General features: G+C 39.4%; 1 protein-coding gene and 1 long non-coding RNA gene across 13 annotated transcripts in view; one reads left to right on the forward strand and one right to left on the reverse strand.

Annotated features, from left to right (window-relative positions):
• Positions 1 to 6,459, reverse strand: part of RBM39 (RNA binding motif protein 39) — a 29,564-nt gene extending 23,105 nt beyond the window's left edge. For 3 of the 10 annotated variants that reach the window (XM_008525495.2, XM_008525494.2, XM_008525493.2), the window contains exons 1-3: positions 6,087 to 6,438; positions 5,421 to 5,484; positions 3,614 to 3,663 (exon numbers count right to left, since the gene is read on the reverse strand). In XM_008525495.2, the coding sequence (XP_008523717.1) occupies positions 3,614 to 3,663; positions 5,421 to 5,471 (101 nt within the window). In that variant the 5' untranslated portion in view covers positions 5,472 to 5,484; positions 6,087 to 6,438. Of the gene's footprint in view, positions 1 to 251; positions 328 to 3,609; positions 3,664 to 5,121; positions 5,195 to 5,420; positions 5,485 to 6,086 lie in introns of those variants that run through there. The other 7 variants (XM_070588201.1, XM_070588203.1, XM_070588197.1 and 4 more) reach the window with 7 other exon arrangements.
• A 136-nt stretch (positions 6,460 to 6,595) lies between these two features.
• On the forward strand, positions 6,596 to 8,305 carry LOC139078066 (uncharacterized). Of its 3 annotated transcripts, none has more exons than XR_011530797.1 (2): positions 6,596 to 7,275; positions 7,990 to 8,305. It is a non-coding gene; the product is annotated as an uncharacterized lncRNA (long non-coding RNA). The 3 variants fall into 3 exon arrangements; XR_011530799.1 differs by having other exon boundaries at positions 6,596 to 7,051; XR_011530798.1 differs by having other exon boundaries at positions 6,648 to 6,890.
• Positions 8,306 to 15,708: the final 7,403 nt, after the last annotated feature.

A 15,708-nucleotide genomic window follows, 5' to 3' on the forward strand; every position in this document is an offset into this window, starting at 1 on the left:
AATTTCAGAGGTGCCTTCAGATATTTCAATATAAATTGAAAGACATTTCAAAGTAAACTTATTCCACTAAAATGTCAATTTGTAGTGGCTAAAAGATTATCAAACATTTGACAACTCTACGTCATTTGGAAATTTAATTAACTATTTAGTCCTTATCAAAGCAAAGTTAGCACAAGAGCAATTGAAGTCTGCCTCAGAGAACCTGTAAGCAGGTCATCTTAGAGTGCATTGAAAATAGAAAATGAAGACACCCACCTTCTGGAATCTTGAAACCCACACTCCAATCACAAGGAGATGTAGAGCTTTCCAAGGAGGCAGAAACTTTGTCTAAAATTTCAAGATAATCCACCTGACTGTCAGAAATGTATATGCTAGGTAGCACATGACAGAAAGTTAGGCTACACTCATTATTTATATAGAAATCATCAAAGTAATGCCCAGAAGGGCAACAGGTAACAGTCCAACTTTGTTGCCTGAAAAACCTGACACTATGGCTTAGACGGAAGAATTCTGAGAGATAGCTAGAATCAAGTTTTAAATATCATCAATTAGGGGACAAAGGAAAAAGTAACTCCATCCCCCACAAAAAAAAGACAAAGTTTTGCTCTGCTCATAGATGGCCCATAGCAGAGAGGCAGCCAACCTCCCTATTTACCTCTCTTTAGGCCCCAAACTTATTCTGCCAAAGGAAAAGACTCATAACTTGGAGAGCTAATTTCAACTTAAGGTCTTCCTAGAACTTTTTATAAATGAGTCCCCACCCACATCTGAAGGCAACCCCAGACAGGTAAAAAGACAGCAACATACTAAGACATTCAGAAAATACGATCCTCTAGATAAAAGCCTAGACAAAAATTTAAGGTTGCAAGAAAGCAATATACTTCTCTCTAATAAACTGCAGCTTCAAAGAATATTTATTAAGTTAACTAAAGAAGGGTTATCAAAATCCACACTAATAGTCAAATCCTGTTACAACTTAAAGGGACTTTCCAAAGTCTTTAGTGGCAGTGGAATTTTGTACTGAACATCATTGAAGTAAATGGTCCACTGGGCTGGGCCTTTAGACTTTTTGGTTATATGGCCTCTGCTGTAAAGGTGTTTTGCTATAACTGGATTTGACCTCTTCCATGTAAGAAGATCTAAATTTTAAATGCAAAGTACTCTGGAAAATAAGAAAAAAAATAGAAAAGTCATTTATTCCAAAATTTATAGATAATCCACACCACAGTAGCCAATATATTTCAACTGTGTCATTTTATTATCTTTTTTTGAGTAACTCCTAAAGAGCTTAACTGAATGGATGCCAGTTTAGACTTTGCAAAACTAGTTACGCTAACAAATAACATTCCCATGCAGGCAAGCTCAGGTACTTCAAAGGAATACTTTGAGGTCTTGCCAAACTCTAGGGTACAGCTCTTCAGAAAGCAGGCTAACTGATAACCAATTTACGTTAAATTAAATTTAGTTCTTTTTACTACCGGAATACAACTGAATGTATGTATTGAGAATCAGAATTACTATTTTTTAAAAGAAAACATTTATTAGTCAGTCAACCCTCAATTTCTCAGAATGTACATTTTCTCACTACCTTAAAACTCCATCCCAACATTCAATGGCTTTTAAGACAAAGTAGTTTTAGGATGAAAAATGCAACATGGCACCTTCCTTTGGTTAAGAGACTTAATTTATATCAAAGACTAAAGCACACACCACATTTTACTTGTTATCTATCCCTAAATAGAAAAATGTTCTTCTAGAGAACTTTCAAATAAATCAGAAAGGTTATTTCCCTTCAGGAAAATCGGTGAAAAGTTCCTGATTGAACAAGGGAGCCATTTATTTAATCAGCCACAATTAACGACGAAAAGTCTGACAAATAATTTGCATATTTAAAAATATATTAAATGGTAGTGTGACTTTTGAAAGGATCTTCCCTTAAATAACCCACCCTATGGCCAACTGAAGAAAATTGTCCATTCTTCTATTTAGTTCCATAAGACCCTTTACATTAGACTACAGAGGCCACTTAGCATCAGCCACTGGAGAGCGTGATGCTAGATTTCCTCATAAAAGCTTAGTAGCCTTAACGCGCTTAAACGCAGGATGCAAACAAGTATAAACTGGAGATGGTGTTAGTAGGAAGGCGTGACATCTGAGAATGGTACAACAAAAGAAGGTCTGCACCCAAAAGCTTACACCCTCGTGCTTTTGGCACTTAGAATGAGATCTTCAGCCACCCACTAGGCCTGCTACCTAGACTGCAAAATTTCAGTCAATTTATATGGATGTCCTTTCCTAGGTTTTCTTTTCACTACAGAATTGCAAACTAGAACCATTAATTAGGAAACTATTACTTTAATAAAAGGTCTAAAATGAGATGACACTGAACCACGCAACAACTGGATGATTGCTTCTAACAATTGAAGATTAAACCCAACCTAATACCCATAACGTACTGTGATTAGTGAGGAACTATACCAGACTCTCACCCAAGCTTATGCCAGAAAAAACGTAGGACATTTTCCACACGTTGTAATCCATTACTACATTATTTTAGGGGACTTATAAGAATAAAAAAATATTGGTATAGCAAAGCCTGAATAATCCAATCTGACAATTTTCTCACCTGCTTTATGAAATTAAATCAACCTACCTAGCAAAGTTGCTATGAGGATGTTGAGGTAGTATATCATGAAGCACTTTTAGCTCTTAGGAGGAAGAGCCAAAAAGAACCAGGTGAGTGGCTATTTTACCATCATTTTTCATTACGTATCATGAGGTCATGAACCTGACAAAATGTTTTAATGACACCAAAAACTTAAGCTAATATAACAATACTCATAATATGACTTGTGATGTTAAGAATCTTGGAGCTGAAAGCAAACTCCACTAGGATCCAACCTCAGAATAGTAGATCTGGTTTATACTGTTATTTAGACTTTTGTATGCTGTATTCTGTACTAGTCTGTAGCACTGAGTCCCTATTTTTGGGTTACTCATTTAACCCAAATACCTTTCATAAATATTCACAATTTTTAAAAACTCCATTCTAATAGGTCTGTTAGAGTTTAAACAGCCTAAGACAATGAAAGCCATGTAAGATGAACATAAGTACTTAACTATGCTATAGCATTATTACTACAAAAAGGGCCTTTAAGCAGCAAGGAGCATAAATAATTCACAGCTCTGACTCCTTCAGTAATTTAGGGCAAACAATAAATTTCACGGCCCAGTTATTACCTTTTCTTCTTCCTAATCCATCTTCAGAGGATATGACAGTTTTATCGATAAAATAACTAAATATTAAGCCAAAGTTAATAAATTTAAGATAAAAAACAAGCTCTATTATTCTTATCCAGATCGTTATGCATGGACTTGGAGGGGAAGGTGTCCAAAAAGGTCCCTGTAACCATATCCTGAAATCAAGGGAAAAAATACATAGTTTGATATCCTCAAAGTCTCCTGTCCCAAAAGGTAAAGAATCACTTTTCTAAAAGAGGAAAAGAAAAGCTTCAGAAGAGAATCTTAGTTTGATGCTTTAGCCACAGGAACAAAACCTAAAATCTCATCACATAAAGCTCCCCCCCACCCCGGGTCCCTTTTTAAAACTTACTTTTTGCTACGTTCTTCATGGCCGTTAGCACTGCTCAACTTGTTCTCATCCTAAGCAGGGTTGATAGAAGAACATCATGAGGACGAAGTGGTAACATTTCAAGTTGTCAAAGGGTAAAGGGAACAGGAATAAGAAAATACAAAACAATTTTAAAACTAATTACTTATTTATAGTTTAACATGGAAGGCTATAAAAAAATTTAGATGGGTATGTGTTTAACCACTTTGTTGCTTACAATTAAGTCATCAAGATACAAAAATAAAAATGCATATTAACATGTTAAATTTTACTTTCTTATATAGTTAGATATTAAGTTATCCAGATTTACAGTGTTGAAGTGGTTAAAGAGAATGTCTATAAAACATGAATGAAGTCCTTTTTTGAGTTTTATTCCATGTGCTATGGTCCCTTTGGTCAGTACCACGGCTCTATTTCTGCCTAAGCCCCAAGTGGCCGTGCTAGCAGCCAGCCACTATCGATTTCCTGTGACCGATGCCATTCCTGAGATCTTCGCCCATTTCCGTTGGAGGGTTGGGACTGTAAGAGCTTGATGCCACCTCTGTCACACATCTCGCCCTGAAGCAAACAGGGATTCACACTGCTTTAGTAATGTTGACTCCCAAGAACCCAAGAAAGTCAATTAATAATCCACCAGTCCAGCCTAAACATTTCCTACTTCCATACCTGTTTACATGGAATTACATCCATGTTAAACTAAGACACAAGAATCTTAACATTAAAATAGAAAGTAGCTCTTCCAGAGTCTAAGCATTAAAAAACTACATACACTATTTAAAGCTATAAAGAATTCATCCAAATTGGTACCACATGGTCGTGCTATACACTCCAAAACAAATGTATTATTCTTAAAAGGTTTAGCGCAATGTTTATTTTAAAGTTTGAACACATCAGTTATAGGAGTCTAAGTGCTAACTTACAAAGCTTACAGTTTGTGACACCAGTGATAATGCATGCATACTGCTATTTTCACCACCAACTGGTGAAAGAATGAAAAGACACTTTTACTGTGACACTGAAATGGGTCAAAGACTATATTATTAGCAAAATAATTCCTTTGTAGGTTTTAGTGTGAAATATTATGGTAGGGACTAACTAAAAATACAACAATATGGAGAACAGTAAAACAGTCATCAAGTGACTCTAAGTTGTGATACTGCCTCTTTTGTTTTAAAATTTGTTTCATTCAGGGATCCAAGAATTTTAGTAATTTTTAACTGAGCAGATCATCGCCTGCCTGTTTTAATATTTACTATCACCAGTCTTTTATACATACAGAAAAAATTTAAATCTCACCCATTTCTTCTTGTAAGACTTATCTTAAGATTTGCTTGCCACAGACTGGTTATGCTTTGTTATTCTTGGACCCCTGCTTTTTTCCCAAACCACTACATTCACCTTTTTGCTATACCAAACTGGAGCTGGTAATTCTTAGTTGAGTCATTTTACCTAGGGGACCACGGTACAGCGATAAGTCACTCAATTACTACCTTATGATTGACAGTTCACACTGGAATCAAAGGTGAATTCATGGGAGTAGAGGTGAGATATCGTTAGGCAAGTCTACAAAGAGAGATAGATGGGCATTTATTCATCACGCTGAAGTGAAACTACTGCACAATATTATTACATCAATAGCATATATTTACTTTTGAAAGTTACACGTAATGCATCTCTGATAAGATAAATCAAGAGGGCTCCGGGGAGGTTAGTTTACATTTCAGCAGTAGTTTCGTGAATAATGCTAAATTAAGAAATATATAAACCTCACCGACATGTTTTTTCTCACCTTCTTGTAAGGGGCCTCAAGCATTGCTTCAATATCAATATCGTCTGCCATTTTCTCTAAACGCCTAGAAAAAGAATACGGTAATTCTGTGAGCAAAGATTTTTCTATTTTGCTCAATGTTTCTTACCCGACACACTCCAAAACTTCAGAAAAACCTTCAAAAGCCCTAAAATGACTAAACTTTACCAGGTTTGGCAAGTAAATCTAAAATGCCTCTAAAACCGCACACGTGAATATAGATTAAATGTTCGATTAAAAAAAGCCTGCAATGAACTCCCAAAAACAGAAACCAGGAGCCTCGAGCGAGGGCGCCTCTTTCCGCGAAAAACCCGCGCTGCCATTTTAGGGGCAAAGGGAAACTCCCTCGTTGGGAGGGGTTGTGTGCCATGGCAGCGGTCGGCTGGCGCCATATTGGGAGGTCTCGGTCGGCCCAGGTCTCTAAGGGACAGGTCGCCATCTGCCCCAGGCCTCCCTGAGGTCCTTGCCACCCAAGAACCCTGAAATCGACCCGACCGGAAGATAAGGGTGGGGTCGCCGAAGTGGGGCCGATTTCTCGAGAACGTGCCCCCCCAAACTAAAGACCACCTAAACAGTACCCCTTAACTCAGAAAATAACCAAACCCCAAAACACCTCTGACAATACGCGGGTCCGCAAGGCCTCCTTACCTGTGCGGGGTTTCGGGCCGCTGTGGTGCTTGTATTCGAAAAGACGGGGGCTGCTGCTGCCGCCGCTGTTGCTGTTAAGCCGCTAGGCCCAGGCCGCGGTACCGCCCAGCCCGAATTTCGGGCTCCAAGGGCGGATAGGCCCGAGCGAATCTAAAAGAAACAATGGGATTAGAAGAGCCCGCGGGGAAGTGCAGGACGCGGCTTCGGCAGCTCAGGATCCACCCCGGCGACAGCGTCGGCAAGCTCTCTGAAATGGCGGCCGCTGCTTCCCCGTACTCACATTCACCAACACACATACACACACACAAACACACGGGGCCTCACCGAGCCCTCAGCACGGGCTCTCGCGAGAAGCTGCCCCTTGTTCCAGACTGGAGTAGCCGAAATATCGCGAGATCTAAGTATGGCCCCAGCGACCATGGCCCAATCTCGCGCAATGATTGCGCCACAGATATTCCCATCCCCCACACAGAGAGGCGCCTTTGACTCCCCCCACCAGATAGGCGTCCATATCTCGCGAGATCGCGCAAGTTGCTAGAGCAAAGACAGTTGGTACAGTTCCTGTCAATCTTTTAGGAAACTCAACGCTGAGTGGAGGTCGGTGGTCACCACCTCCTCGTGGCGCCTTCTCATAGCTATCTGAAGGTTTCCCCCTCACAACGGACCACCCATCCACCCACTGGGCCTCCTACCCAGTTGTCTGTCAAGGTCGCCATAAGACAATCTAATCCATATGGCGAAAGAATAAAAGGAAAACGGTCATGTGCAGATCATCCGGGAAGGATGAAGACGAAGTGAAAGCATGTAAGAGAGAAGGCGAGAATGAGACCGTACAGGGGTAGGAGGCTAGGACTGTAGAATAAAAATTAGATTTCCTGTCGTTTTGGAGCCAGTGGGACTAGGCACTGCTTCGACTGTCGGGCTTCAAAATACCCTTGGAAGTAGTGGAGAAAGGCAAAAAGAAGGTGAAAAAACAAACTACCACCCTTGACAGTGGATCAGCTTTGTGCCCCCCGCATTTATAGGCTGGCCTTGTGTCGGAGTTGCTATTGTTTCTTCAAAAATGTCCCCCATTCCCCTGGGACTTGACTCGCCGCCCCTGAAGTCTTTCAGATGCCTGGCAATTAGAGTATAAATTTCACCATTGGTTCTTTGGTCAATACTGTGAAAAAGAAGGGGGAACAGAGAGGTAATTGACTATAAGGCTTTTTCTTCCAAGATAAAAATGTTTGAAAAAAAATTAGAAAGATGACTTACAAGCAAAAAATCTTAACAGAAGTCTTTAATAGCTTAATGATTGAGAGCAAATATTTGAAATGAGATATCTTGGTTCCTGTAGCTGCTTCAACACTGTGTGACCTTGGACAAGTAAATCAACCTCTCACTGCCTATCCTGCATTTCCTCCTATGAAGAAGAGGGTAATATAATTACTAAGCTAAGTAAGCTTCTTGAGACTGAGCAGGACTGGTAACGCTCCCTAGTGAATTCTCAGCGCTTAGTGGGATGCCCAGCCAGGTGGACACTCAATAAATGAATGAATGAATGAATGAAGGCCTAGTAGGAGTATATAGTGAGGATTAAATGAGATAATGTCCATGATTAAATGAGATAATGCTTGGCAAATATTTAGTCCTCAAGTTAACTTCTGTTACTGCTAAACAAAATTATTTAGAAGAAATGTAGGTGTAAGTGGCTTTGCGTTTCAAGTTAACTTTCCACACAGGTATTTCTCTTAGAGGGTCATTAGATTTTGCATACTTAGTAATATTCCCTTACTCCTTTTCCTGAAAATTCAGATCCTCTTTTCATTTTTTGTGTTGAAAATCATCATAGAATATTGAAGCGTAATATATCAGGAAAGACAAGCTAACCTTTGCCTTCTCTTTTCCCCTTTGATTCCAGTATACTGACTTGTTAATTTTGCAAATATCACAGCATCAAGGTGGCCCCTTCTTAATTTTTTGTTTCTGTGGTAACGTAGTGCTGAAGTTGATCTTAACCTCTGGACTTATTTGGGAAGAAGAAGTTTCTAAGCTCCAAGTCACTTGAAGATTGAATATTCCTTAAATTGTTTTCTGTTCAAGGACCATCAGAGTGAACCTAGCAATTTAGCGCACAATCAAGAAACACCACCTGGAAAACTCATTATGTAAAGCAAAAGTATTTTTTATGTTTAAAAGAAAATATTAAAAATATGCTTTTCATTCACTTTGCAAAACCTTTCTCAGTCTGTCTGGCTCTTGGACTTTCCGTGTAAATTAATTCCCCTTTCATCATTTCATTCTGAAGTCTCGTTTGCAGCAAAAAGTCATTGGATTGAATCATCACCAGCAATTGTTCTAACTTATAACATAGGAGGCCATAATATAACCAAGGGCCTGCGATAGAGGAGGTAATACTTGTTATGCTTATTCACCTGAAAATTAAATATATTTTGCCAACGTGAATTTTTTTATGTCCATGCATGACTTTTATGGAGAGAAAAACACTATTTTTGATACGTTTAGAAAATATTCAACTTATAAAGTGAGTTTTTAATCTAATTTTCCTTAAGACTTTAAGACTGACAAATTTTTTATTTATGAATCTAACTAAAATTTTAAAATCACTTTCAATCTTTTTCCATTAATATTGAGTTAAATTCAAGTTAAACAGACTAAACTCTCTTCAAAAAAATCAGTCCCATTTATATTAGGCAAATTTCCTCAAATTTAGTATGCTTTTTATCAATCTAACATGTATTATTTTCGAGTACTGTAAAACTTTCCCAGGTGTGTAAACGATTCTTCTAAATCCAAGAAATTAAAATCACAAATATAGTGAGTCATAATTTCTTAATATATTCTAATATAGTCTCATACTTTTCCAATTAAAATCACAAATCTCAAGCCAATTAATCACGCTTTTTTTGAGATGTAATTGACATATGACATTGTATTAGTTTCAAGCGTACAACATAATGACTCAATGTTTGTATGTATTGCAAAATGATCACCACAATAAGTCTAATTAACATCCGTCAGTGCCACCTGCATGGCAGAGTGGTTAAGTTCCCACAATCCACTTCAGCGACCCAGGGTTTCACCAGTTCGAGTCCTGGGCGCGGACATGGCACCGCTCATTAAGCCATGTTGAGGTGGCAACCCACATGGCACAACCAGAAGGACCAACAACTAGAATATACAACTATGTACTGGGAGGCTTTGGGAAGAAGAAGAAAAAAACAGATTGGCAACAAATGTTGGCTCAGGTGCCAATCCTAGAAGTCCGTCACTACACACAGTTACAGAATTTTTTTCTTGTGATGGGAACTTTTAAGATTTACTCTCTTCACAACTTTCAAATATGCAATACAATATTATTAGCTACAGTCACCATGCTGTGCATTATAGCCCCATGACTTATTTGTTTTATAATTGGCAGTTTGTACCTTTTGACTTCCTTTACCCATTTCACCCACCCCCTACTCCCTGCATCTATCAACCACAACTCTCTTCTCTGTATCTATGAGATTGGTTTTGTTTTTTGGTTTTTTGAGGAAGATTAGCCCTGAGCTAACATCTGCTGGGCCACCAAAGCAGAGCACACAAACTTAACCACTCAGCCATGGGGCTGGCCACAAATTAGAATTTCTAACTTGCTAAATTCTCTTAAACATTAAAATTTTAATACAAGTATATACAAAGTATTCCTAAACTTAAAGTGAAACTTTTAAGACTTCATCTCCATATGTATTTCAATTTAAACCTCCTCTGGACAAAAAGACACCCATAAGAAAAAGGTTTTATTGGGGCCGGCCCGGTGGGGGCAGCAGTTAAGTGCACATGTTCTGCTTTGGCGGCCCAGGGTTCACTGGTTTGGATCTCGGGTACGGACATGGCACCACTTGGCAAGCCACGCTGTGGTAGTTGTCCCACATATAAAGTAGAGGAAGATGAGCACAGATGTGAGCTCAGGGCCAGTCTTCCTCAGCAAAAAGAGGAGGATTGGCAGCAGATGTTAGCTCAGGGCTTGTCTTCCTCAAAAAAAAAAAAAGAAAAAGAAAACGGTTTTATTATCTAAAAAAACTTAAGATTAACATCCCAAGAGAATTCAGATACTGTCTCAGAGGACCAAGGTTCTTTATTGGCCAGAGTTTTTGACCTGAACCAAATATTATGGTTGCGTAGTCTGCCTGATAGATTCTAGCAAATCTTCTCAAGCCACTGATAGGGATGATGAGTCTTTTTTTTTTTTTTAAGTCACTATGACAATGAGAAACTCAAGCCGTTTCATACAGATGGAATTAATTTTGCCACTTTTATGCCTTTTGCCTGATTTGAGTGGATTAAATTGTCATTCCCCACCTTAGTACTTGATTGTCTAATCAATCTACTTACTGATTGAATTTGGCATTTGTTTCAAATACTTGGGTGATTACTGGCCACCATGTCAAGGGCATTGCAGTGACACATCTCAAAGGAATTTGCATAAATTTGTGAATGGTTAGTCCTTAAAAGAAGAGGAGATGTTTCAGGGATGCATCACTAGCCACTTATTTGAGGTTGATTCCATGGGATGCAACTCTCAAAATAACTTTTCTTGAGATCACTATCAAAGAATCCTGTTCCTCAAACTCAAGATGCGGTTTCTTAAGAGCCTATGTGAACCAGATAAGGAAGCAGTATTGATGTTTTTGCCAGAATCTAATCTGTAGTCAAAAAAGTAGAATGTTTTGAACTCCCCATAGTTAAGACAATCAAGAAAATTAAGGGGCACTCATGAAAAACAGTGATAATGTAGCCCACCTCTCCATCCGATAGGCAAAAGTATTGCCTAAAACACTATTCTATTTTTTCGTTTGTTTTGTTTCTTCTTTTTTTTTTTTCAATTCTTCTCCCCAAAGCCCCCCAGTACATAGTTGTAGATTCTAGTTGTGAGTGCCTCTGGTTGTGCTATGTGGGATGCCCCCTCAGCACGGCCTGATGAGTGGTGCCATGTCCACGCCCAGGATCTGAACCAGGGAAACCCTGGGCCACCAAAGTGGAGTGCACGAACGCAACACTCGGCCACAGGGCTGGCACAAAGAAACAAATTTTTAACAGAGATGTTCTAATCATAGTAACAATGATAATAGCTACTATCATTAGAATACCTATTATATACCTGGCATTGTGCTGGGCACTCTGGAATGCAAAGACCCCACAAGGTAGGAATTATGTTTCCCCATTTGCAGATGAGGAAACTGAGGTTCAGAGAGGCTAAGTAATCATCCAGGGCCACAAAGCTAATAAATGGCAGGATTCAAACCCAGATCTATCTGAAACCAGGCATTCCACACTGTCAGACCACAGGACAGACATCCCTTTCCCCTCCCAGGACTTCCTATACCTCACGCTTCTAAAGAGTAATGTCTCATCTCAGATCAGAGTGAGCTCAGTATCCTTCTGCTGTGATTTACATGTCAGGGTAAGGTACCACCACCTGCCCAGCTATCCAAACCAGAAGTCTCATATTGACCCACCCTTCAGAATTTTTAACACTCTGCAGGACAATTTGTGAGTACAGAGTAAATAAAAAACACAGTCTCTTTCCTTCAAGAGTTTCCAGGTTAGTGAGAGAACACCTGAAGGAACAAAAACCACGTTCAAGATAATATTTTGTATTGTGTTAAGATTTTGCATTACAACTAGAAGGATCTGCAACTAAGATATACAACTATGTATGGGGGCGGTTTGGGGAGATAAAGCAGAAAAAAAAAGATTTTGCATGAGCTCGATGCTTTGAACTTCATAGTATTAATAACAGCATATTTATATAGCATTTCACAGTTTGTAAACGACTTTCTGTACATTATCCTATCTATTCCTCTAAATCTATGTTCATTTACTTGAATTAAATAAATTGATGTGATCAGACTATAATGGAAGTGATCACAGAATCTTCAGGAAGTAGATAATTGGTGTAGACTGGAGCAGTTAAAGAGCATTTTTTTCAACATTTTATTATGAAAGTTATCAAACAGAGAGTTCAGAGAATAGCATATATGCCCACCACCTATTTTACATTTAACATTTTGCAATATTGGCTTTACCACATATCTATCTACCCACCCATCCAGCTTAATTTTTTAATGCTTTTCAAAGTAAGTTATAAACTTCAGTATATTTTATCCCTAAACACTTCAGCATTGCATATTCTTAACTATTAATGGTTGTTCACAAGTTTTTATTATTATTATTTATTTCGTTTGTGTGTGACGAAGAGCGGCCTTGAGCTAACATCTGTTGCGAATCTTTCTCTTTTTGCTTGAGGAAGATCATTGCTGAGCTAACATCTGTGCCAGTTTTCCTCCACTTTATGTGGGATGCCACCACAGTGTGGCTTGACTAGCGCTGCTAGGTCCACACCTGGGATCCCAACCCGCAAACCCCAGGCCACAGAACTGGAGCCTGTGAACTTAACCACTATGCCACCAGGCCGGCTCCCACAATTATTTTTTTTAATGAGTTAAATTTTACATACAATGAAATTCACAAGTCTTAATTGTACCAATAGATGAATTTTGACAAATGCATACAAATTGGGTAATATCAATTTTATTTAAAGTGAGGAAATGGGGGCTGGCCCCGTGGCTGAGTGGTTAAGTTGGCAAGCTCTGCTTTGGTGGCCCAGGTTTTCACCAGTTCGAATCCTGGGCGAGGACATGGCACCACTCATCAAGCCATGCTGAGGAGGCATCCCACATGCCACAACTAGAAGGACCCACAACTAAAAATGTGCAACTATGTACCGGGGGGCTTTTGGAAAAATAGGAAAAAAATTTTTCAAAAATCTTTAAAAAAAATAAAGTGAGGAAATGGCAGAAGCAGGCATAGAGGGCCAGAGAAATCAATATATTTTAATCCCAAAATATCCTGGTTTGACAACCAGAGACATGGATGAAACAGCACAAATTAGGAGGCAGAGTATTGTTCAAAAACATCTGCTAATGAAAGCAAAAAGAAATGCAATCAAACACAACGTTGCAAAAGATTTGTGATTTAAGCAAATCTAGCAATGGAGAAGAATATTCTGCTGACAAGGCACACAAGATAGAGATATACCTGGAAAATGATGGACGGAAAACAAAAGAAGCATCAACTCACAGTGATTTTTAAATAAAAGCATCTGATTCCATGATATGGGTGAATGACTCTGCACAGTGAATAGCCCAGAAGGACAGTCTCTGAAAGGATGTAGCTAATAGACTCATTTTTTTTTGAAAACTGGAAAAAAAAGGTACTTGACAATAATTTTCTGATGGAGGCCCAGAGAGATATGACTTGTCCAAACATCTCTAAATAACCAGGTCCTACCTCAATACAGAAACGAATCATCAGAGTTGGAATATGTGCAGCATGAACATGACTTGTATGCAGTGGTTGTAAAAGAAGAGATGCTGGCGAAAATGTGGAGAAAGTGGAACCCTCAGACCTCGCTAGTGTGAATGTAAAATGGTGTAACTACTGTGGAAAACGGTTTGGTGGTTCCTCAAAAAGTTAAATACAAAATTACCATATGATCTAGCAATTCCACTTCTAGGCATGGACACAAAAAGAATTGAAAACACATTTCAAACAAATACTTGTACACAAATGTTCATAGCAGCACTATTCATAATAGCCAAAAAAAATGGACACAACCTAAATGTCCATCAACTGATGAAGGCATAAACTAAATGTGGTATATCCATACAATGGAATATTACTCAGGCATAAAAAGAAGTGAAATACTGATACATGCTACAAAGTAGGTAAACCTCTAAAACATTATGCTAAGTGAGAGAAATCAGACACAAAAGGTTACATATTGTATAATTCCATTTACATGAAACATTCAGAATAGCTAAATCCATAGAGACAGAAAGCAGACTAGCTGTTGCCAGGGGGTGGGGGAAGGGAGGAACAGGTGACTGCTTGATGGATATCAGATTTCCTTTTTGGGTGATGAAAATGATCTGGATCTAGGTAGTGGTGATCATTGCACAACATTGTGAATGTAATAAATGCCAAAAATTGTACACTTTGTCATGGCTAATTTTGTTTTATATTATGTAATTTTACCTCAATTAAAAAAAGAAAGAAATGCGGCGGGCCCCGTGGCCGAGTGGTTAAGTTCATGTGCTCCACTTTGGTGGCCCAAGGTTTTGACAGTTTGGATCCTGGGCTCAGACCTAGCACCACTCATCAGGCCATGCTGAGGTGGCGTCCCACATGCCACAACTAGAAGGACCCACAACTAAAATATATAACTATGTACTGGGGGTCTTTAAGGAGAAGAAAAAATGAAAAATAAATTAGGGGCCGGCCCAGTGGTGCAGCGGTTAAGTTTGCACTTTCTGCTTTGGCGGCCCAGAGTTCACCTGTTCGGATCCCGGGTTCAGACATGGCACTGCTTGGCAAAAGCCATGCTATGGTAGGCATCCCACATATAAAACAGAGGAAGATGGGCACGGATGTTAGCTCAGGGCCAGTCTTCCTCAGCAAAAAGAGGAGGATTGGCAGCAGTTAGCTCAGGGCTAATCTTCCTCAAAAAAAAAAAAAAAAAGACCATGTCAATAAGTGAAGATGTACAACTGTGACAAGTACTAGAAGAGAGGTTTACAGTGTTATGAAAGTATATAAAACGGAGATTTGGTGTGAGTAAGAGTATTTAACAGGTTAAAACATTCTAGTCAAAGAATAGAATATGCAAAAGGCCCTATAGCAGGAAGAAACATAGTGTCTTTAAGGATCTGCCAGAAGGCCATGTGGCTCTTGCAAAGAAGCTTATGAAGAGGTAGACCATGCAAAGCTTTCTGAGCCAGGTAAAGAGAGTCAGTTATTAGGTATTGTCTCAGCTCCAAATCCACCCTTCTGCTTTATGATTTTGGGGCTGGGAGTCTGCAAAGAATATTTCTCCTTTGTATACTGGCTTTCTGTCAAGCTCTCCCAACAGAGACTACTAGAGGGATATTGCAAGGCAGGAGGAGGAAAGATGGAAGCCTCCTTTTTGTTTGCTTCCTGTTCCTATCAGTGGCCTCCCAGCAAAGCATCTTAATTCTGTCAGTGGCAGTTCCTTCCTGTTACAGCAGCTGAACCAGTTTGCAGTTTTTCCAACACTTACAGAACCAGTCTCATTACCCCTTCTTCAGAGACACCAGCTCCAACTCCCCAGTGCCCCCTACTCACAGGTCCGGGTCCCAACCCCTGGGGCCTTTCTTCTGAGTTCAGAGACACAAGGACCTGCCAAGCAGCACCTCCTCTTTAGAGGTCTGGGTTTCAGCTCTGTTTGGCCCCTCGTTTAAGTTTCTGTGTTTTAATAATTCCAACCTCTTCCCTTTGTTCTCTCAACCCTAGGGGTGGTAGCTGTTTCTACAATTACTACCTCCATGATACCTTAGGTTTCTCCTTTTCATTATTATAGACCAAATCACAACCATATGCCTACTAACACTCCTCGGTTGCCCTATAGTTACACTGAAACTCTTTCACTCACACTGAGTGTGGATCCAACAAACTCACCTGACAATTCTTTTTATTTTGGAGTAACGTCTGCTGCCAGTCCTCCTCTTCTTGCTGAGGAAGGCTGTCCCTGAGCTCACATCCATGCCCATCTTCC

The sequence above is a fragment of the Equus przewalskii genome, chromosome 21, assembly GCF_037783145.1.
Source record: "Equus przewalskii isolate Varuska chromosome 21, EquPr2, whole genome shotgun sequence".
Lineage (NCBI taxonomy): Eukaryota > Metazoa > Chordata > Mammalia > Perissodactyla > Equidae > Equus > Equus przewalskii.